Raw genomic sequence first — 23,139 nt, 5'->3', positions numbered from 1 at the left:
GTCAGCGAGTGTAGCTGCTTTTAGCAAAGCCCAACCAGCTTCAGAACCGACTCAAAACCAAATCGTAACAGTTAGCCAATTTGTTCCGTCCCGTTCGGTTCAGTTTCAGAGTGCTTTACAGTTGAACGCTTGCCGTGAAAACTCGCGTTTGTTCGTTAATCGAGTTTTGTAAGTTGTAGCTATCACATACCAGTAGCACCAGTCAGTCACCAATATCTATCGCATTCCAGATCATCTCCAAAGATTACTGAATCAAACTAACTAACTCTAGCTAGTTAGGCAGCCTAAACCTTAACGCTCATTTCGCTCGCTCGTTCGCAAACGCCATTTTGTTTGTTGTTTTTAGTATTGTTAATAGTACTACAACTATCGCACATTTTCGCTTCCCACACGTAATTGCCAACAAGCAGCCAAAGTGAATTATCTAAAGCAATACATCGACGATATCCGCAGGATAATCGGTAAGACATCGTATTATCAGTGCTCAACTTTTTCTAGGCCACTTTTTAACTCAATAATCGGAGTGGGTGTCTCTTATATAAGAGTTTGGTAAGGTTGAAGGTTTTTACCCATTAACTACAGCTGTCGCGCTGTCTGTATCCAAATGCTGTATATACACAGAGACTCACACACACACATACACATACAAGGAAATTAAGTTGAAACTCACTGCGCAATTGCAGATGGGGCCCAGCTCCGTATATACTATGTATTTGGAATCCACGCAGACCTCAGTTTTAGTATATAAAATCTGTGTACATGCATTGTTTACTCTATATATAGAAAATTGTGTGCCACCCACACTCACACACCAATTTTGTCCTTCAGTTGTCCTTGCTGCCTAGCTGGAAGTTATATATTACTACACATATACATATACCAGATATCTCTCCTTCCATTCGATTTTCTGTTTATTTACCCAACCGTTGCATTTTCGCGCCCAATTCCCAAGCTTTTGGTGTTGGTTATGTAATTGTAGGTATCTGTTTTTGGTCTTGAGAATTGTGTAACTATTTACTTCTAATTGAGATATATCTATACAAATATATGTGCAGTGTGAAGTAAGATTTGTTCAGGGCTATATAATTGCATAACATTTGGTCATTGTATCATTGCCTAGTTTAAGACGACATTGATCTAGACCTTATTTTCCACGCTCTGTGCTCATCTTTTGTTCTTGTGTTTTATTGCAGAGGAGAAAATGTCGCTCAATCCGAACGGGTACAAGCTCTCCGAAAGGACGGGTAAACTGACGGCATATGGTGAGTACATTTCGTAAACTTGGCTATCTATTATCATATGAATGCTTAAATTCTTCATATACACTATATATTATAATATTCCATAAATATACTGTATGAAACGGAATGCCTTTTTAGTTAAGCTTAAATCTAGGTATATTTTCTGACTAAAAATAAAATACAAACATTATTAAATTACATCATAAGAATCATATAAATTTATGTGCTGATTATAGATTGATTCCTTTTCCCGTCTGTAAGAGAGTTTATAGTTTTTGAAATGCTAATAAAAATTAGAACAACAAGTATATTGTAGTTTTATTGGTAAATTTATTTTTAACATATTTTGCACCCAAATGTGAGCAGCTCTGCAAAAGCACGCGTTTCGTTTCTTTTAGCAAGCACAGGCTCTGATGCTGATAGAAACGAGAATGTATTTTCGACTATAATTTGGGTGTTTCTTATCCCATCTTGATGAAATTTGGGTAATTTATCCATAATATGCATATGTATATTATGTATAAATTAGAAAATTCTGCCTTTAAAAGTGTAGCAGTTGCTATCGGAAATCTAAATGTATCGATATTCGAGTAACGAAGGCAGTTATCGATAAATTTAGCAAACTTGTTCTGAGCCGGGTATACGACAGCCTGTATTCCAAATTTGAAGTCTGAAGTCCTTATAGTCTCTGAGATCCGCGTGCTCATACAGACAAACGGACGGACACACGAACATGGCTTCTGATCAAGAATATATATACTTTATGGGGTCGGAGATGTTTCTGCCTATTACATACATTTGCACAAAAGTATTTTACCATTTTTACCCATTTTTAAATAGGTTTCAGGGTATAAAAATATATTTAATAAATATTAAATAATATTTTATTATTTAACAAACTTTTTTTTATTAAAAATTAGAATTATTTCCTATATAATAGTTCCACTGCTAAGATTAAATCGTCTACAAATCTCATAATTATAAGTCATAAGTAACTGCAGCATTTGTCTGTGCAATTCCTCAACATAACTAAACAAAAATCTATTTGCTGAGTAAATAATAAATGAGAGTGTTAAACTGACACTGGTAAACAAAACGCTGCGAAGGACAACCACAAGGACGCACTCACTCACACACACACACATACACATGCACACACACACACACACACACACTTACTAAACTCGACAAGCATATTGGCGCACTGTCCAGGACACTCGCTGCCAGTGGCAGCAGCTCCTGCAACAGACCTTGATAAATTGTTGGGCCGTTTGGCTTCGCTGAAGCGTGAAACTGCCGAATGCCTTGTAACAGATTTTTGGCCAGCAAACAAACAGACAAACAGTCGCACAGGCAGACGAACAGACAGACGACCAAAAGTCAAAGGCAGCCAGCCACCAACCACCAACTGTAGCCAGGACCAGAAGCAGGACACATGCCAAAAGGTGCTGCCAGACGCGTGCACGAAATTGAAAGCACAACAAACATAAACCGTTTAGTCACAGGATATTACGCACGCTTACATGTAAGAGCGGGATGGAGAGTACACACACACACACACATATATACATACATATGTGTGAGTGGAGGCAGAATCGGGATCTGTAGTCAGGGTGGGCAGGCTGAGAGCTCTGGCCACGGCTGTCTTTGACATTAAGTTCGCTCATCTCATAACAGCTCAGCACATTAAATTTTATTTAACTTTGCTGTAAACTTGTGGAATTTTGAAATTGCTACAATTTGTCTGGAACTGCTGGTGGCCTGGTGTGGTTGCTATTTATTTGAATTGAAATTCGCCAGGCTTCGCCTGATGCGCTTTTAATGGCAATCATGCGCAACGTTAACTTTTCTTCCATTGATTTCGCGCCAGAAAATAGCTGTGCTGGGCGTTTCCAGATGGGCGCTTGGTGGCCAACATTAATTTCATTATAAAGCCAGGCAATTAATAGCAGCAACCACAGCCAAGGCCTGCCAGCAAAGCCATCCGCTGTAATTCAACCTCGTCCTCGAATTTTCCAAATCCCAAAAGCCACAGACTGGCACTGCATGTGGCCATGAGCCATAAAATCTTAAAATGTGCGCAAACTCAGCAAAAGTGATTACATTCAGCAATAAACTGAAGCAGGCCACATAAGAAAATAGAATCTTATATATATATATACGAAATACATAAGAAATACTGTGCTCGATTTGTGGTTATTATAATGTAAAGTATAAGAAACTAAGTTAGTCTATTATAATAACACTCTAAGTAATAATGATCAAAAAGCCCTCGAAAATCGGATAACTGTTAACAGAATTATGGCTGTGGAAGGTTTAAACCTGAATCTCAATCCGATTTTAGAGTACAATTTTAACACGCAAGTCGAGTCAGATAAGTTTTTCAAACTTTGAATGTGATATTATTATACATGTCAAACCATTAACAGAAAACCCAGGGTTTTTGAAATCGAATCACAGCTTAGGCATGTCCCTAAATCTGACCTATGGGATATAATGTTAATAAGAAATGCTTTTGAAACTTTGAATATAATATTAAACTTGAGGACACAATTTACTCGCATTCTAAAGTCCGATTTCAGTTTAATGTAACAAAACTACAACTGAATAGAACAACATATATTTTTGAGATTCAGCATTAATTTTTTTTTTTAATTGAATAAAGTGGAAAAGAAAGGAGACATTTTTATTATACAACTTATATAAAAGGTAGCACTGCCCACTGTATGGGTAGCAAAATTAAATCTGTTTTTTATGGCTCAGCCATTTCAATTTCAAACAAAGCCCGCCCACAAATGCCCATCACAATCACAATAGTAATCATATATCATAACAAGGTACTGCGGCCAGATAAGGCAAAAAGTCATTTACACTGTCAGCAGCAGCGTACGCTCCACCAAATTTCCTCTTTTTAATGCTCAGCGATAAGAGCGCAGCCGAAGTCCACTGACAATATGCATTATGCCATTTTTTGTGGCTCTTTTTATCGTAGATCTGATGCCCACAACAGTCACTGCTGGAGCCGAGACACGTGAGTTTCTGTTGAAAGTTATCGATGTGCTGTTGGACTTTGTGAAGGCAACGAACGATCGCAATGAAAAGGTGCTGGACTTTCATCATCCGGAGGATATGAAGCGTCTGCTCGACTTGGAAGTGCCGGATAGGGCTCTGCCGCTGCAGCAGTTGATCGAGGACTGTGCCACAACGCTGAAGTATCAAGTGAAGACGGGTAAGTGATTTGAATGGATGGGTTGAACTGGGAATTGTTTTGCTCTTGTTCCCAGGGGTAGCTTATCACATGTTTGCACAGTCAGCAAGTTGTTGGCGTTAATCAAATTTGTCTCTGCATAAATTTGCATACAAACACAAAGCATATGCTTGTTAGGAATAATTTACGGGGCGCGTGCCTGAGGAATTTGTGGTCGCATTATGGCACAAAGTGTGCAGCCTTGTAGATAAGCACATTAGCTGCGAGAGGACATCGGAACAGACAATGTCATTTTATGGCCCATTGAGCTGTGCTCGTCTCGTCCATCGTTGTTTACACCTTTCACAAACACTCGACAGCCTCATCCCATCTCCCCCAAAGGCTCAGCCGAAGTGACCTTAAAACCTCTAAATCGCATTTGCCATCAATCATAAATCAGCCAAAGGGTTCTTTCTGATTGCGGCTTTAGCTGCCAAAAGTCATTCGCACGTTTTGCTTTTTGTTGGGTTTTTCTTCTTTTTTTTTTTTCATTACTGCATGTGAATATGCGCCTGATTTCATTGAAAATTAATGCAAGGGGCGTCCAGGACGCAGCCAGGAGTAGGACGTGCACGTGACCGCAATTGTGTTTGGAGTATCGATAATAAGCATCACCCGCCCAACCCCGGAAACTGTGGTCTTGTCTAGGAAACAGCGTGAGCTTCCGTCACTGCTAAGCATTCCCCCACTTCCCTTTGGGAACGCAGGAAATTGTGGCAGTAGCAGGAGTCCTGCACAGATTTCATTGCCTAAAATTGAATTAAAACTGCTCGCAATCAGAGAGTCTCTCAATAAACAAGAATTTGATTATTTTCGAATGCTTTATGAATGTAATTAAGCATGGATTGTGGTGTAATGTAAAGGAACCACATAAGAAGAAACATTCTGAATAATAATTGCTTACTAAGAAGCTGTCTATTAAAACAATAAACTATCCACAAATCTCAACAAGTAAAATTTTACTTACTCAATGGCAAAATCAATTCTTAAATTCGCATAATTCACAAGTTGAAATATTCGCATAGTTTGCCAGTGGAATTTTGGTTTTTAGTACAACAAGCACATATTCTTCGTAAACTGGCCTGATATAAATCCCATTTATGATCCATAATCTCACATAATGTGCACCCTGCCACGAGGGAAACATGATATGCCAAGGCGAGAGCCAGGAGGCTTTCTGTCTGCATCGAGGACGACTCTATAAAAAGGGAAGCTTTAATCAAAATCCGTTGTTATTTTCTGACTCGCTGCATTCCTGATCCTTTGATGCGAATGAATGACTGACTGCCTGCCCGCCAGAGTAAGCTCGTGTCTAGGTCGAGGGTGATTCAGGACCTTGTTGCGACTCGAGTTCGAGTCCCGAGACTCCTGGCACCACATGCGCAAATTGAAATGTTTGTGTTTGTGTGTAAGTTTGTGTGTGTGGGTGGGTGAATTTAGCCTTGTGGCGAATGGGATTTTAATCACACGACTTATGGCACTCAAGATGTAAACTGACAGACGCCCCAAACAAAAAATACAGCTACGGCGAAGGGTTCGCCAGGACATTTAGTGAGGGGATTCCGACAGCCTCCTGATGCTGTTTTGTACTGAAAGCATTTTGTGATTTTTCGTGGGATTTTGTGTGCTGCAAGTCGCAATTAGCTGCAATAAATGAGCAATTTAAGGAGACACTAGAGAGAGAGTGGGGCATCTTTTATACGAACCTGGCGCTTTAAGCACAGCTCGGCCTTATTGATTTTGCTGACCCCAAACAGGGCTTCAGTAATGTGTTCGTCGGCCCGTCTGCCCTTGAACATATGCACATCCGGCCTTGTATTGAACGCCAGTCAGCCGTGCTTTGCGAATGAAGGGAGGAGGCCGTGTTGTTGCTTTGTTTCAGCTGAAATATTTTTAATAAAACAAAAAACAAAAAAAAAAAAGAAAAGTGTAGCGTAGATGGCAACACAGCTGCCAGGCACATCTGCTGTCAGCTTAGCGGGCTCCAGTTGACAGACAGCCATGTCGAAAGGCGGCTGGCATTTTTCAGCTACATTAAACGAGGACCTCAAATCTTTTACTCCACCACCAAACAGGACATCCGCACTTCTTCAATCAGCTGTCGAACGGCTTGGATCTGATCTCCATGGCTGGCGAATGGTTAACAGCCACTGCCAATACGAACATGTTCACATATGAGATAGCTCCAGTCTTCATTCTCATGGAGACCGTCGTTCTGACCAAGATGCGCGAGATTATTGGGTGGTCGGGTGGCGATTCGATTTTGGCACCCGGTGGCTCCATTTCGAATCTGTACGCCTTCCTGGCCGCTCGCCACAAGATGTTTCCCAACTACAAGGAGCACGGTTCGGTCGGTCTACCAGGCACTCTGGTTATGTTCACATCTGATCAGTGCCATTACTCGATTCTTGCGCTGCGGTCTGTGGTCTCGGCACCGATCACTGCGTCATGGTGCCATCCGATGAGCATGGCAAGATGATTACCTCGGAGCTGGAGCGTTTGATACTGGAGCGCAAGGCCAAGGGCGATATTCCGTTCTTTGTGAACGCCACCGCCGGCACCACTGTGCTGGGCGCCTTCGATGATATTAATGCCATTGCCGATATCTGTCAGAAATACAATTGCTGGATGCACGTCGATGTGAGTATCATTTGTGAAGTCAAACCTTAACTTTTCTAATGCAATTTTTGGTTTCAATTTCTTTACAGGCTGCTTGGGGCGGTGGTTTGTTGATGTCGCGAAAGCATCGCCATCCCAGATTCACCGGAATCGAACGGCAAGTACAACCAATTAACTCCATAAGTTTAAATCGATAAAAATATATAAAATCCGAAATTTAAATTCAAATTCTCATTTTGTCTGTCACTTAATACAAGGCACTTTATTAAAGTCCAACCTGTCGTCACATCTTCATGTCCCATGCAATAACTCGTCTCATTCATCTTCTGGCTTGGCCTTTTGTTCAGCCTGCTTTTGCCCCCATATTCAGAAAGTTAAAAACAAAAATTGAAATCTCTTGTTGTGTAAATTTAAATCTAAACGCTCCCAAATGGCCCGCATCGCTCAAAACTCAATACACTCATTCCGCACTCTCCCCCACTCAGAGCCCTCAGCGACATGTGGCAAAAATCTCAATTTGTCATTTAGTGCCTCCATCAGGTGTTCAGAGCTTAAAGGGATTACAAGGCCCAAAGCCGAGTGCATTTTCGTTTACGCAAAAGACAAACAAATGAACAAAGTGGATTTCCAACCCGCGCACTCCCTTGCTCCACACAGCCAACACCCTTCCGTCTGTCCTTGTGGGGTGGGATGGGTGGTTGGTGGGCATTACTTACACAACAATTACGCCGAACAATAGCCGGAAGGCAATGCGGACGGCTGCTTCTCTCTAGATTGCTCTGCAAGGAATTTTTAATTTTAAACTTAAAACGTACAACGTAAAGTTGGAGAATCGGAGTGCCTAAGTGCACTTTACGACAAACCCCTAACCCTCCGGAAATCCCTGGGCAGCTTAGGCAAATGTCGCCACTGCAGCTGTCGTATTGACAGTTTGCGGTCAAGGGAGTGCTCCCATAAACACTTTCAGATTGATGGACCCCCATCCATCAAGTGGCTATTCATTGCCCAATCAAAAAAATCTTGGCATGCAAATTGTTTGGCCCTAATTGAACAGCAATAGCAATCGCTTTATAAATTAATCATCAAAATGCGCGTGCAGCTGACAACTTGCGGCTTAGACTGACTTGATTAATGGTATCGGGCCCTAGCTGCTTAGGAGATGCTCTTAATTCTGGTGAGTTTGTGCAAATGCTTAAAACAATGGCCAAAGTTCTCCTCGGGCATTCAACACATTTTGTGGCATGAGCCGCATGCCGCATGCCGCCACTCAACCTGAAGCATGCTTTGCCAGACACTGGCACTCCATAAGCATCATGTTTATAGACACCCACATGTAACTGTAAATAGCTCTTGGCCCCCCCAGGGGGATGTTTAGTGGCGTCTGTCAACCCTCAGGCTCGGTCTCTGGGGTTGCGCTCGCTTTGAATTCAATTAAAGTGCTGCGGCTTGAAATTGCCACAATTTATGGCACTTGCTTCTGCCCTTGTCCTGCTGTGCGTGAGGGCTGATACTCTCAGAGGGTACGGAAGACCGACCGCAGAGCGAGGCAGCTTAGTGTTAATTGTTTGTAATTTGTAATTGAATGTCATTTAATATAAGTTAAACATTTATGATTTGACTTTTGCAGTGTTGATTCGGTTACCTGGAATCCACACAAGCTAATGGGAGCACTGTTCCAGTGCTCGACTATCCATTTCAAGGAGGATGTAAGTACATATTAAATATACTATTCACTTTTTATTTTTCACAACAACTTCCTTTCAACTGCTTCAAATAATCGGATCACAATTATATATTTAAGCCAGTGAAACTTCTCATTTTAAACCTGCTCCTTCCTCGAGTTTTGGGGACTACTTCCACAACATTCTTTTGCATATGCACAATGTTTGTTTGTTCGTTGTTTGTGCAAAGAATTCCAATTGTGTTTCAAACAATTCCTTGTTATTTTTCATGCCAAACAACGGACAGACAGGCAGACAGGCAGGCAGGCAGTCAAAATACAGGAGTTGTCGCCGCTCCAAACTACAATGAATGAGCAAACGTTTGACAACCCTGTTGCTGCTACTTCAGGTCTTGCAAATGCGCCCAGTCAGAGCCACCCTCCGATTGGCCTTGCCTTCTTTTTAGACATTCTGTGCAATATGTTGCCATCGGTCACAGTTGCGCCTTTTGGCAGGCGGAATTTTAATTAAAATTTCAACTTGACTTATGAGCAAAAAAAAAAATAAATAAAGAAACGGAGGAAATACTTTCATTTATATCGATCCCGAAAATCTTTTATTTACAGGGCCTGCTCATCAGCTGCAACCAGATGTCGGCCGAGTATCTGTTCATGACCGACAAACACTACGACATAAGCTATGACACTGGCGACAAGGTAATCCAATGTGGACGCCACAATGACATCTTCAAGCTGTGGCTGCAGTGGCGCGCCAAGGGCACCGAAGGATTCGAGCAGCAGCAGGATCGCTTGATGGAACTGGTTCAGTATCAACTGAAGCGCATTCGAGAGCAACCTGATCGTTTCCATTTGATTATGGAGCCGGAATGCGTGAATGTTTCATTCTGGTATATACCCAAGCGTTTGAGGGGCGTGCCACATGACGCCAAAAAGGAAGTGGAGCTGGGCAAGGTGAGAAATCAATGAATAGAAACCTTAAAAATATGTAGTTGCATCGGTATCTGCTCATATTGCAGACCTGTCCGATAATCAAGGGCCGTATGATGCAGAAGGGCACACTTATGGTCGGCTATCAGCCAGATGATCGACGACCCAACTTCTTCCGCTCGATCATCTCGTCGGCTGCTGTGACCGAAGTGGATGTGGACTTTATGCTCGATGAGATACACCGATTGGGCGATGATTTGTAAGCGATTTCAATTCCAGTTGACAAGCATTGTTTCCTCCAGAGAGATAATAGTAGCTGTTGTTTTGCATAGTTCATACAACCAAGAAGTATCTTTAAGGTAAAAAGCATATCATAAGAACGCATTGGGAACTTCCAACTAATCAAAGTTCAATGTTGCTGTACATTTGTTTCTGGAAAAAAAAAAAACAAAAACAAAAAACAAAACAAAATGTTACTAAATGTTACGTTTGGTTCCTTTTTTCTGTTATACTGTTCTAAAAGCCTATCAAATATTGGAAGACTTTTAAACATATGTACTCACATACTTATAATCAAAATGTTATCGAAACTTATAAGAGCCAAGTTGATTTTATGTTTCACATTTAATGAATAATTCAAATAGTTTATTACGACTGTTGCACATTACATGTTTAAAATTAAATAGTTCAACTCTATAAATATCTAGATGTATATTTATAAATGAATACAACTACAACAACCACCCGCCACATTCACCACCAAAAAAAAAACACCCAACTGAATCTCAAAACCAAAGTTTGAGTCCCAAAAAAAAAAACTTAAAAAAAAAGAGAATTTCGAATGTGTGACTAAAAACTGATTTTGCTATCTTAACATATGAAATGATGGAAATGAAGTAATTTTGATTTAATTGGTTAAAGTATGTGAATTCTGTTGCTGCTATATAAAAAAGTATATCTAAAGTTGATCTATTGCAAAGTTTATGCTTCAGGCAATTGTATGTACCTTTAAACTATACATGTATCAAAAGAGACCTGTGCTTATTAAAATTGTAATCGTATAATCCAAGAAATTGGTTGAAAATCGCAGTTTTCTAACTCAGTTTTGCTGTTGAGTTTATGAAGGCTCCAAGACCCTATATGAACTATATTCAACTGAATGAAGCTTGATGGGAACTTAGGCCAAAACTAGTCCAAGTATCGAACTGTGCTATATACATACAAGAATACGTATAATCGAATAATTTAGTTGAACAATGGTTACTAGACTTTATTTATCATGATAAATATCTGATATATATATGAGATATATTCGGTGTCAATTAAATGCAATTAATACACAAAATATGAAAAAAGAAAATTAACAAAAAAATGTTCGAACTTCAAGAATTTTAGTTGACTTTTGTTGTATTTTAACCTGGTTTGAAGCAGCAGCCGCGTGTTGAAAATGGCATGGATTAATAGTGAAAGAAAAAACCCAAATTAGTAAACTTAAAATCCAAGTACCCCATGGGTAATGGGTATAAACAATTCATAACTACACGCGCTGTACACAAATATTCTTAACAATATAAATAATTCCAAAAATATATATGAACTGTATTTTAGTATGGTGTTAACTAAGTTCTATCAAAATAAAACTACATATGTGTATATCAGATATATTAACAATTAAATGGAATACTTGAAAAGTCAGATCACATAATTTGCAATACGATGTATAAATTTATGTATATGTATTTGAGAATTCGAATAAATGCAATTATTCCAGCATCTTAATAAAGATATATACATACACACAAAAATATAAATATATGAGTAAATAATAAATACAAGTAACCAAAGAGCATACAAAAAACACAGTTTTCAATGGGTTCTCTTACAAAACGAGGGGCTTGTTTTCCGAAGAGCACAACAAGAAACCGGCCGAACCGGCTAAAGAGCAACTGGCCAAATTAAATGTACATTTATAAAGACGATCATTCTCAAGCAGTCGCTCAGTTGTCATCATCGCTCTGGCGCTACGCACACTTCCATTTGTTGCTGTCATTTTAATCTGTTTAATCAGCATACAACTGCCTAAAAGTTGTAAAATCTTCAACAAAATACTTAACAAAAGTGTAAACTTGAATAAAATGACAGCAAGCTTTGTGCCAGTGCCAGCGGGCAGCGATTTTCCCTTGGAAAATTTGCCATATGCTGTCTTCTCAACCAAATCAAAAGTAAGTAACCCATTTCAAAATATATAATAAATTATAGTAATATCTACAATGAAACAAGTAATGAAACATTATTAGTAAAGTAAAATTTCGATTTTTCAGTGAGTTTCTCGATTTTTTCTAAAGTCATATTTGTAAGCGATTTTTTTTTAGTTATTTTCCCTTATACTCCATGTGACTTCCAGTTTCACATGTTTTTTTATTTTTGGAATATTACTTTAGAACAAAGACCGCTTCAGTGCATATCATTTGCATAAATCAAAAGGCAAACTAGTTTGTTTACAAAAACATTCATTCTATTTGATATGTATAAAAACAACAACAACTAACTATAAATGTACAACACCTGTATCTGCTGCAGCTGCTGCTTATCTAGACTGTGAATATCGTAGATTAATGTCGTATAATTTCCTTATATCGTATTGTAGACGGTTCATCGCCTGTGCGTCGCCATTGGTGAGCACGTGTTGGATCTAAAAGTTGTATCGCATTTGTTTGCAGTCCCGCTGCAGGTAAGTTCTGTTCACTGCTTGCCGCACTGCTTGATGTATATTCATACTGCATTATGGCATTTTATAGGCTGCCCTACAGGCTGAAACGCTTAACTTGCTGATGAGCTTGGGCCACGAAGCTTGGGATGCAGTAAGGACACGAACCCAGCAACTGCTACTCAAAGGCTCTGAAGTGGAACAGAATGTGGACTTAAGAAGCGTGTAAGTTGCACTGCAAATATTGCAGATACAAATTACAAGTGATTCATTTGCAGTGCAATTGTGCATCAGTCGGAGATTTCACTGCATCTGCCGGCACAGATCGGTGACTATACGGACTTTTACTCCTCGATTCATCATGCCACTAATGTGGGCATTATGTTCCGAGGCGCCGCCAATGCTCTCATGCCCAATTGGCGCCATCTACCAGTGGGTTATCATGGACGCGCCAGCTCTGTTGTCGTCTCAGGCACTCCAATACGCCGTCCCCTGGGTCAGACATTGCCCGAGGGTGCCGAGAAGCCGATCTTCGGTGCTTGCAAGCTTATGGACTTTGAACTGGAAATGGCCTTCTTCATTGGCGGACCCGGCAATAAGTTGGGCGATCCCATCAAGGTGGATGATGCCTGGCAGAATGTGTTTGGCTTCACACTCATGAACGACTGGAGCGCTCGTGACATCCAGAAATGGGAATATGTGCCGCTAGGTCCATTTACAGCCAAGAATATGGGCACAACCATATCACCGTGGGTCGTGACGACGGCAGCGCTGAAGCCATTTTTGCTGGACAATTTCCCACAGGAACCGGAAGTGCTGCCATATTTGCGTCAGACTTTGCCCTTCAACTTTGACATCAATTTGGAAGTGTCCCTGAAGCGTGAGTTTCTAAGAAATATAAATGCATCAATTTTATTTCCATTTTATTTATGATCTTCAGCTGCCAATGATAATGAGACGCTCATTAGCAAGTCCAACTTTAAGCATTTATATTGGACACCGCTGCAGCAGATCGCACATCATTCGATAACTGGCTGCAATTTGCGTCCTGGTGATTTGATGGCATCGGGCACGATTAGTGGCGAGACGCCCGATTCATATGGTTCCCTCTTGGAGCTGTGTTGGCGCGGCACTAAAACGGTGGATTTGCAAGGCGGCAAAACGCGCAAATTTCTCCAGGACTACGATGAGGTCATCATACGCGGCCACTGCGAGAAGAATGGTTTGCGCATAGGATTTGGCACTTGTGCCGGTCAAGTGCTGCCGGCTCACCCAATCGAACAATAATAAATATATGTTCGTTACTCAATAAAGAAACCATCCTGAACTGTACTCATTCTCACTTTGTTTTGGGCATTCAACAAGTGATTTCAGCTCTTTGCTGCTCTCTCGCTCTCTTGCGCACTTTCTCTCTCTGTGTGTATGTCTGTTGCGCTCTCGCGCTCTCTGGGAGCGCCAATTGTCGTGTGTGTCATTCCACGCTGCTTCGTAAATATGCGCATGCTGACGACGCCGCCGTCGACGACGCTGCTGGCGCCTAAGTCTCCCTCAGTCAGTTCTCAGCGAGCGACGGCGAAGGCGGCGTCCAACGGCAAAAAGGCAAACGGCAACAAAGCATTTTGCAAAACGTCGCGCTGCAAACTTAATTTTCAATAGTACAACTTTTGAAGAGGAGTTCAATTTCCTCCAAACATAATAAAAAAAACAAACAAGCGACTGGCGCCGGCCACAGTTATAAATGTCTACTGTGCTATTTACGCTTAAATAAAAGCAAACAAATTTAATGAAAGCAAAACTAGAAGAAAAAAATAATTTTAATTCGGGGCAGTGCGGGCATGCCCTGAAGAAGAGTGCCTAAGAGTGTAAGCGAAATTTTCAAGTTTTTTAACAACAATTTGCAAAAAAGAAGTAGATAAAAAAAAGTAAAAACAACTGCAAACTTGACAAGTTTTGCCAGTTTTTTGCAAACTCAACGAAATATGTTTTCCATATTCAATTTGCGGCAAACAGCTCGCAATGACTTGGAAAAATCAATTTTTGTAGCAGGTCTGCGCACGCACTGACACACACACACACACACACGAATAAGCAAACACACTCACACACACACACATGCAAGAGTCCAAGTCAGTGGCGCCCACCCACCCTGGTGCATATACAAAACCAGAAACCAGGACTCTTAAAAAAAAAAGTCGCATCTTCGTCTTTTGCTTGCACTTTTATGTTTCTGTTTCTGTTTCTGTGTATTTTGTGTGCATTGATTTTCTGCATATACACATCGTCAGCGACGCTGTCGCATTTGCAAAGATGCGCACCAAAATACACAAATAAACACACACACACACACACACACATATATATATATATATGTATATATAACTAAACGCACACTCAGCAAGCAGAAAGTTAATCAGCTCACTGCACAGTCCCCCAACAACAACGACACGAAAAATACGCGCAACAGCAAATGGCTATAAAAAAAAAAGTTTGCAATTAACTGGCGCCGTCGGCTGTCATGCTGGAGCAGACAGTATCCCCTTGCGCACCCCTCCCCCCTTACAGGCACTCTATCACTTCACCTTAGGGAACCTGTTTTGGCGCGCCACTTGCGTTTCGCTCTCTCTCTCTCCTTCTCTCTCTCTCTCTCTCTGTATATGTGTAAATGCCTGTGCCATGCACCGTGCGCATGAATCTTGAGAGTGCCATGTCTGGAGTGGTACTCTCTCTCGCTCTCTCTCTCCCTATCTCACACACACACTCACACTCTCTCTCTCTCTCTCTCTGCCTCTCTCTTTGGGTGCACGCATTGACTCCCATTGAAGATATCGTGCGAAAACAAAGCATAAAACCAAAGGCTGCACAATTAGTTGCCATGTTTATTTATATATGAATTTACTACATGCGTTAACCACGATGATCATGATGATGATGATGATGATGGCAACGTAGAAGGATCGCCAATTATGAGCCAACTAATTCCTATCAAATTATCTTCTTCTTTGAGCCACAACACATTTCCAATTTTACAACCTATGCAATAGTATCATATATATATAGTTTACATATATACATGCTATATAGTTTAAATAGCAAATTCAGTTGAATATGTATTTGGTTCACATTGTGACACAACGCAATTTTTATGTGACCATCTTCATTGCGTCGCGGTTTCTTATCATCAATATTCAGAGACTTTTCGTTTCACTCTTTAATCTCCAACGGCGCCCCAATGGGAGTCTACAACACAAATATCAAAGAGTTTAACACATATTTCTACCCAAATGTACTTAAAATTGTGTCATGTTTACAAATTTAATAATATATTTAAGGCTTGCCGTAAAATGATTACCAGAGTCACTTAATTATCCTGCTTATGGCGAGAATATCTGGAAGTCAATTAACCCAAATTCCATAACTTAGTTCATAACCATAACTAAACATAGATATGTGTGTGTGTGTGTATGTGTGAGATTAGATAAGGTGAGCCCAATGTAAGCCTTGTGTAGTTATTCACGTTAAAAGCAACAACATTTTTCAAAGTTCAGCCAAGCGCGTAATGAAGACCAACAACAAAATTTTATAATCAGCGTTACGGGCGCCACTTGAATGGAGAAGGCATTTGGCACACATACTGCGTATGCATACATGCACTGAAAGAAATAACATAAATATGTTTGAAAATTCTGTTATTGTTTTAGTCTTATTGCTGGTGAATATAATAAATATATTTTTGCTGTTCACAACTGCTTCACTTTAGTCAGTTTTTGCTTATTATTTTATTTGTGGTAATTAATTTGTACGTTCGCCATTTTTTGCTCAGTGTATTAATAATAATATTTCGCTGAAGCACAGAATGCGCTCCCAAATGATTCCAAAGTGCAATCTTGTCTGCGAAACGCCCCTCAATTCAGCGCTAGCTTCATTTTCAAGAAAATGGGTTGGTGAACAGTCCGACATACAGACTGACAAACTGACATACAGACAGGCAGACTGAGCGACAGATTGACGGACTGACGGACTGAGGGACTGAGGGACAGAGAAGCGCAACTCGTAGCGCCAACGACAACAACTACTGACAAATGACAAATGACAACAACGAAAACGAAAACAAAAACGACAACGACAAAAACAATTCCGTTGCTGATGATCAGCAACTGTGACTGGGTTCTTTGCAGTTTGCACGCTCGGCCAAGTTGATTGAGTATTTGAGTATTTAGGTCTCAGCGTTATCGTTATATTACTGCTGGCGTCGCTTAATAAAGTTGCAGCGCTGGCGAAATTAACTACACCGCGCCTATGGAATACAGAAACAGTACCCGCAGACCAAAGTAACTGAAAAAAAAATAAAAATATAAAAAAATAAATACCTTAAAAGTGTGGAAAAGCCATTGACGAACTGAACGAACTGGCAGACTTCTCGTTGCGATTATATTTATAATTATGAATATTGCTATTTATAACAGAGAAATGTAATAAACAAAACATTTTCTTGTTATTTAATTTATGCGTATTTCAGCAATATTTGTTGTTCTAAAATTGCCCCATCAGCCAAAATGACATAATCAAATCGCGTCGAGGAGTTGAGGTGATAAAAACAACAACAACAACAGCAACAACAATAAATCCATTAACACAGTGCACGCCAAACAAAAGATAATCGAAAATATGTCTAGACGAATGTGGAGCTGGCAGCAAGCCGTGCTGCTGCTATTGGCCATGATTACGCTGACCTTTGCCTGTGAGTATCAAAAATTACAAAATTTGGTTCTAAACAAAAACTAAGCATTTTCTTATTGTTGTCTAGCGCCGGCGCCGAGTCGTCAGTATAGCTGCATGAGCTATATGGAGAATGATAATACCCAGCACGATGACGACTACGAGCAGGAGAACAGTGAGGGCATCAGTGCGGAGCAGCAGCAACAGCAGCTCCTGGAGTCAAATATGTCACCCAGTGAGCCGCACAAGCGTAGCTGCACCGAAGGATACACTTTCTGCTTCAGCCTGTGGAATCAGACGGCAAATGGCACTCGATTGGTTAAGCAGGGTAAGTAGTGGGCACACACATCCTAAAAAATATATATTACTTTATTTTCGAGTGTGTAGAATAGTTGGCTTTCTCTCGTTTAAACCATAATAATAACTGACTCTTTGCTTAGGCTGCTGGAAGGACAATACGGATCGCAATTCGATTTGCAGTCAAACAGAGTGCACCAGTTCGGCGCCAACATCACGCAACAATACCCTGTACTATTGCTGCTGTTCGGGCGAGTTGTGCAATGCTCAAGTGGCGGTTGTGGAGCCAGCACCACTGGAACTGGCCAACAATGTGCGCGCGGCGGTTTCCAATCGAGCGGCATCACAGCAGCAAAACTCACTTACAGCCAGCACGATGCTGAGCCTTATAGCACTGCTCACGGTCATCATCATTAGTAGCCTGATTGCGGCTCAGTATTATTGTTCTGTGAAGGAGAAGAGCGAACCGGAAGAATCACCGTTGGCACCCTCGGGACCCGGTTACAGTTCGAATTTGCGCAACGTCGATAATATGAATTTGATTGGTATGCTCGGCAGTGGCAAGTATGGCACGGTGATGAAGGGCCTGCTCCACGAACAGGAGGTGGCTGTCAAGATCTATCCGGAGGCACATCATCAGTATTATGTAAACGAGAGAAACATCTATGCGTTGCCATTGATGGATTGTCCGGCGCTGCTCAGCTATTTCGGTAAGCCAATAATTCGCTTTTGAAGCTGTAATAAATTACTAACGTTATGTCTCTCTTCCATTTCTTTTTCCACCCAGGCTACGATGAACGTCGCACCATGGATGGTCGCATGGAGTATCAGTTGGTTTTATCTTTGGCACCGCTTGGCTGCCTACAGGATTGGCTCATTGCCAATAGCACAGACTTTACTCAGTGCTGTGGCATGTTGCGGTCCATCACACGTGGCCTCTCCCATCTGCACACAGAGCTGCGACTGGGTGATCTGCACAAGCCCTGTGTGGCCCATCGGGATCTCAACTCTCGCAATGTTCTTGTCCAAGCGGATCTAAGCTGTTGCGTGGCAGACTTTGGGTTCGCACTGAAGGTATTTGGCTCCAAGTATGAGTACAAGGGCGAGGTGGCCATGGCCGAGACGAAGAGCATCAATGAGGTGGGCACACTTCGCTACATGGCACCGGAACTGCTTGAGGGAGCCGTCAATTTGCGTGATTGCGAGACATCCCTCAAGCAAATGGATGTCTATGCACTGGGCCTGGTGCTCTGGGAGGTGGCGACACGCTGCTCGGAATTCTATGCGCCCGGCCAGTTGACGCCACCGTATAAGGCACCCTACGAGCAGGAAGTGGGTCCGCATCCCAGTTTCGATCAGATGCAGGCATTGGTGGTGCGTCACAAGGCCCGGCCCCTGTTCCCAGCGGGCTGGGGTGGAGGATCCGCTGCCAAGCTGGTGCGTGACACTTGCGAGGATTGCTGGGATCACGATGCAGATGCTCGGCTGACCTCGTTGTGTGCCGAGGAACGGATGCAGGAGATGTCTAGCCTGCGGCCCCGCCTTCAGGCACAGCCCGCAAGTCCGCTGCTCAATACCAACAATCTGACCTCACCGGAAGCACAGCTCCACTTGACCAGCAACTCCACAATCACAACCACTTCGGCTGCAGTGCATCAGGCACAAGGGCAGCTCACATCAGCGGATGGTGGTCTCCTGCAACCGCCACCCAATCAGCAGCTGCCCACAGAGAAGAATCATTTGAACTATGCACAGCCGCAACTGCAGCCGCATCTGCAGGGTCGCAATCCCTGCCAGGAGCGTAATCTGGCGCCGCAAGCGCAGCGCACACCGCCAGTGCTGGTGGAGCGCAGCAAGAAGCACAGCTTCCAGTCACAGCCGCAGCAGGAGCAGAGTCTATCCTGCCTAGAGCATGATGTCAGCGTAGAGGAGCTCATTGCCAGCCATCAGCAGAAGCATAACTCCAGCCTGGGCCAGGGCTTCCCGAAACAACAGAATACGGATCACAAGCTGCGCGGCTGGCATGGTGTCCGAGCCCTCATCCAGAAGAAACTCTTTCGCAAGGAGCACGCCGAGGAGTTGTGCCGGCAGCTTCAATTGGGCGAGGAGAAATCAAATCTGGTGGCGGCTCTCAAGGGTATAGAGGGGCAACGTTTGGCTGGTGGTCTGCGACGACCCAACAATCTGGATCTGAGTCCCTTGCAGCCACTGGACAGAGCCAATCTCTTGCAGTTGCGCAGCGCAGAGCAGCGTAGTGGCACTCCCGCTCACATCGTGCCCCGCTCACTATCGAGCAGCCTCATCAAGCACATTAACAACACCACCACCAACAATAATAATATCAATGAGAATGAGCTGCATATGCTAACTAACGGCAATCGGGCGCCCAAGCGTCGTCCTGGTCATCTGCGCACAAATTCATTGCTCGTGACAAGCAACAGTGGCAGCAACATAATCCAGCCAACGGAGCAACAAATGCGACGCCAGCACAGTTTGGAAGTCTTCCGTGAGGTGTTCAGTGGACGGGGAAGCAGTGAACGTTTGCGGGATCCCAGCGAGCGGGTGAAAACTCCCGGAGATGTGCCGCCATCGGTGAGGAAGGCGCGTGCCTCGAAGACCCTCAGTTTGTATGATGATCGCATGATGGACTCATCTCTGCTAAATATACTCTAGCATGAGGAAGTTCTGCTGCTAGAGCTATAAGGCAGCAGAACCGTGTAGCTACTTAACTCATATCTCAAACTTCATCAACAAAACGAAAAAAGAAAAACACACACACAACATATTCAACGATATAGCCATATATATACGAGTAGTTGATAGGGCCCGTCGACCTGATAACTGAAAACCGATCTGCAAAAAAAAAAAAAAAAAACACATGTTAGATAAGTAAATAAATGTATTTTTGTGAAAAGCCAGATCCAGATGTGTTCCCGCAAACGGTTCAGCTCCAAGAGAAATCTAGATGTACATGTATTTTTTCACCAATCACCCTAGCGTTTAGTGCGGCAAACAACCAAAGTCCTTATAGGTTAGAACAGACAACAAGAACACAGCAGTACGGAGAATAGTGCCGAAGAGACAGACACAAAGTAGACGAAAAAATTATACAGGACCAGTATAAGCGACATATTATTGACTTCAACTGGACATGGATCAATCAGTCTGATTATAGTGAAACGATAGCTTGTTTAGTGGTAAGAGAGATAGAGTTGAGCTTACAGGGCGTAACTGTACCTCGGTTAGGTTAGCAGTCAGTATAAGAGCAGAAAGCAGAATGGGGCTTTTAGTGGGCCAACCAGATTAGGAACATTTTTTTAAAGCCATATACACACACACACACACACACATCCAATTAATTGCATATATAACTACAATATTAATATTTAGACATTCTACAATTAAATATAAGCTTGCGGCCAGTGTTGCTTCTAAAACTAAAACATCTTCCACATACAAACAATTGAATGAGGTAACGACAACACTGTAGCCAGGGCACACACTCACCTACTTTCGAGTATTATATACGAAAATGATTCTAAAGCAACTTTTGGCACCATATAAAGAATTTCTTGCGTATGCCTTTCTATTTGTATTGTAAACTTAGAGATCAAATCAATTTGTGTTTTCCACTCTTTTGTAGTACTTGTAGACCAAAACACCCGCAGCCTTTCAATTAAAAATAATAAAAAATAAATATATATGAAGAAAAAAACACTAGTCATATGATTTACAATAATTATAAATATACGATATATTAAAAATGTATTAAGAAGTTCATATTTTAATGACAAAAACCCATGGGCGAAGAGTTTAGTGCGCGACTGTGCCTCAGTTTTGACTTGCTAATCGCGATCTCAGCTCGATCATCACCGGCGCATTGGGTTTGTTGATCAGCAGCGTCACAATGTCCAGCTCCACATCCGTTCGACCCCGCCAGATGAGCTCATAGTTGCGCAGCAGCTGCTCAAATTGAATTGCAAATTGATGAAACCAATTGGTGAAAACAGCAGCGAAGACGATCGAAACTCACCCTCAGCAGCAAGACGTGCATATTCTGTTCGGCTAGGCGACGTGCGATACAGGCACGCATGCCATGTCCGAAGGGCAGCACCAGATAGGGATTAAGGGCATTACGCTGCTTCAGCCAACGATCGGGCTGAAAACGCAGAGGATCGGGAAAATGCTGAGGCTGGCGACAAGCTACCATATTTTGTGTTACCACAGTCGTCTAAGATATGAAAAGTATATATATAGATTGGATAGATAGGTAGTAGAGAATAAACTCTTATCTACTTACGCCCTTGGGCACAAAGTAACCACTCAGCACAGTGTCCTGGTTGAGCACACGACCAACACCAATCGAAATGGGATTCAGACGCAGTGACTCCTTGAGCACGGCTCGCGTATAAGTAATCTCAGTGCGCAGGCAATCAGCACTGAGTGACTGTTCGGGATGGGGCAGCACCTTGAGTGCCTCCTGGTACAGTCGCTCTTGCACTTCCGGATTACGTGCGACATGATAGAGGAGAAATGCCGACGCATACGAGGTGGTATCAATGCCCGCCAACAGTAAATCAGCTGCTGTGCCCACCACATCAAAGCCATCGAGTTGAGGATTCTGCAGATAGGTGCCAATTAGCGAGGATCGGACAGTGCCTGCTTCCATGTTCTGGTCCAACAGCTGCAGGGCGACACTCTCCATATAGGACTGAGCGTGGCGCAGCTTTCGATAGCTGGGTGTCTCCATAAATCTCCACAGCTGCAGACCCTGATCCGTAGGCAGTACACAACTGTTTGTAGTTTCAGCGGCATGCATCAGACGCGTGGAACGGGAATGGGAATGCTGTTCCTCTGGCTGAAATGATTTTAGGCGTGCTCCAAACGTCAACAGGCAGGTAACTAGCAATTGAAAATTGTTGTTTAGTAATTGAGAGTTGAGAGATTCTCGCCGACTTTTCTTACGTTCCAAATTGAGGCGGGTTAGCTTGGGCAGCATATCAACGGGAGTATCATCTCCCGCCGATTGTTCCAGAAATTTTAGAAACTCCTTGGTGACTCCGTCCACTTCGTTCACAAAGCTGCGCACACTTTGCGGCGCACTCAGCTCCTTCTGCAGCTGTGATCGAAGACGCCACCAATCCGGTCCATTTGTGGGCAGCAGTCCCGTTGTCTTGTAGAGATGCGGTCGCTCTTTGCGGTATTTTGCGAGTGCCAGATGACTGCGTCGCTGTGGACAGTGACGTTCGTTGAGCAGAGTTGCAATATCCTTGGGATCGTAGATCCACACAATATCCTGTCCCGGCACCATAGTCTCTCGCACAATGCCACCATATTTCTCATATTTATCCTGTCCGGCCTTGTGCAGCTGCAGCCACGAATAGGCACCAATGCCAGGCATATAATTGTAAAGATTACCGAGGCCAAACGGACCGCGTGGCCCTGGCATCGAATCGAATGGTTTCGCAAATGTGCATTGCCTCGAATTGCAACAGATTTTCAGCAGTTTTGTTAACATTCTGATCCGTTCGCCGCCAATTCTCGAAAGGTACTGAGAGGCGGACTTTTATTATGGACGAGCATTGTGGGTTTTTTTTCTCAATTTGCTTGCGACTTCTTTTGTTTCACTTGTCGCCAGAAAGGCAAACGAATTTCGATCGATCTGCATTGTGAGTCGTTCTTACCTGTGTTGTGGATCTTAAAC

The 23,139-nt window shown here is 42.5% G+C and overlaps 4 protein-coding genes across 5 annotated transcripts; 3 read left to right on the top strand and 1 right to left on the bottom strand.

The window, feature by feature from the left end:
* Positions 1-11,481, top strand: LOC6556448 (glutamate decarboxylase). The gene is given in 9 exon segments (XM_001985297.3): positions 1-168; positions 1,194-1,262; positions 4,234-4,470; positions 6,564-6,890; positions 6,893-7,128; positions 7,197-7,264; positions 8,735-8,813; positions 9,395-9,739; positions 9,805-11,481. Coding segments are annotated over 8 exon segments (1,527 nt in total). The 5' UTR covers positions 1-168; positions 1,194-1,201; the 3' UTR covers positions 9,979-11,481.
* A 221-nt stretch (positions 11,482-11,702) lies between these two features.
* Positions 11,703-13,754, top strand: LOC6556447 (fumarylacetoacetase). The gene is made up of 5 exons (XM_001985298.2): positions 11,703-11,937; positions 12,363-12,446; positions 12,514-12,647; positions 12,701-13,302; positions 13,363-13,754. Exons 1-5 carry the CDS (start codon positions 11,851-11,853, stop codon positions 13,707-13,709), a joined length of 1,254 nt encoding a protein of 417 aa, XP_001985334.1. The 5' UTR covers positions 11,703-11,850; the 3' UTR covers positions 13,710-13,754.
* A 249-nt stretch (positions 13,755-14,003) lies between these two features.
* LOC6570686 (bone morphogenetic protein receptor type-2) lies at positions 14,004-20,795 on the top strand. Of its 2 annotated transcripts, none has more exons than XM_032742202.2 (5): positions 14,004-14,284; positions 16,939-17,160; positions 17,227-17,466; positions 17,579-18,145; positions 18,223-20,795. In XM_032742202.2, the coding sequence occupies exons 2-5, from the start codon at positions 17,088-17,090 to the stop codon at positions 20,106-20,108; spliced, it is 2,766 nt and encodes a 921-aa protein (XP_032598093.1). In that variant the 5' UTR covers positions 14,004-14,284; positions 16,939-17,087; the 3' UTR covers positions 20,109-20,795. The 2 variants fall into 2 exon arrangements, with proteins under 2 accessions (XP_032598093.1, XP_032598094.1); XM_032742203.1 differs by lacking the exon at positions 14,004-14,284 and adding an exon at positions 16,674-16,750.
* A 404-nt stretch (positions 20,796-21,199) lies between these two features.
* On the bottom strand, positions 21,200-23,139 carry LOC6570685 (cytochrome P450 302a1, mitochondrial). The gene is made up of 4 exons (XM_001996867.2): positions 22,401-23,139; positions 21,736-22,337; positions 21,469-21,666; positions 21,200-21,398 (listed from the first exon to the last, which is right to left on the bottom strand). The coding sequence occupies exons 1-4, from the start codon at positions 22,951-22,953 to the stop codon at positions 21,267-21,269; spliced, it is 1,485 nt and encodes a 494-aa protein (XP_001996903.1). The 5' UTR covers positions 22,954-23,139; the 3' UTR covers positions 21,200-21,266.

The sequence above is a fragment of the Drosophila grimshawi genome, unplaced genomic scaffold (genome assembly GCF_018153295.1).
Source record: "Drosophila grimshawi isolate 15287-2541.00 unplaced genomic scaffold, ASM1815329v1 contig_44, whole genome shotgun sequence".
Classification (NCBI taxonomy): Eukaryota; Metazoa; Arthropoda; class Insecta; order Diptera; family Drosophilidae; genus Drosophila; species Drosophila grimshawi.
This window is presented reverse-complemented; position numbering and strand designations above follow the sequence as displayed.

What these genes read in the sequence shown, in the direction of transcription:
- LOC6556447 (XM_001985298.2), top strand. Translation starts at nt 11,851, where the DNA reads ATGACAGCAAGCTTTGTGCCAGTGCCAGCGGGCAGCGATTTTCCCTTG. An exon ending in TCTTCTCAACCAAATCAAAA is followed by an intron (nt 11,938 to 12,362) that starts GTAAGTAACCCA and finishes ATCGTATTGTAG; the next exon opens with ACGGTTCATCGCCTGTGCGT. An exon ending in TTTGGAAGTGTCCCTGAAGC is followed by an intron (nt 13,303 to 13,362) that starts GTGAGTTTCTAA and finishes TATGATCTTCAG; the next exon opens with CTGCCAATGATAATGAGACG.
- LOC6570685 (XM_001996867.2), bottom strand. Translation starts at nt 22,953, where the DNA reads ATGTTAACAAAACTGCTGAAAATCTGTTGCAATTCGAGGCAATGCACA. An exon ending in GTTACTTTGTGCCCAAGGGC is followed by an intron (nt 21,667 to 21,735) that starts GTAAGTAGATAA and finishes TTCATATCTTAG; the next exon opens with ACGACTGTGGTAACACAAAA. An exon ending in TGCACGTCTTGCTGCTGAGG is followed by an intron (nt 21,399 to 21,468) that starts GTGAGTTTCGAT and finishes CAATTTGAGCAG; the next exon opens with CTGCTGCGCAACTATGAGCT.
- LOC6570686 (XM_032742202.2), top strand. Translation starts at nt 17,088, where the DNA reads ATGTCTAGACGAATGTGGAGCTGGCAGCAAGCCGTGCTGCTGCTATTG. An exon ending in GATTACGCTGACCTTTGCCT is followed by an intron (nt 17,161 to 17,226) that starts GTGAGTATCAAA and finishes ATTGTTGTCTAG; the next exon opens with CGCCGGCGCCGAGTCGTCAG. An exon ending in CACTCGATTGGTTAAGCAGG is followed by an intron (nt 17,467 to 17,578) that starts GTAAGTAGTGGG and finishes CTCTTTGCTTAG; the next exon opens with GCTGCTGGAAGGACAATACG.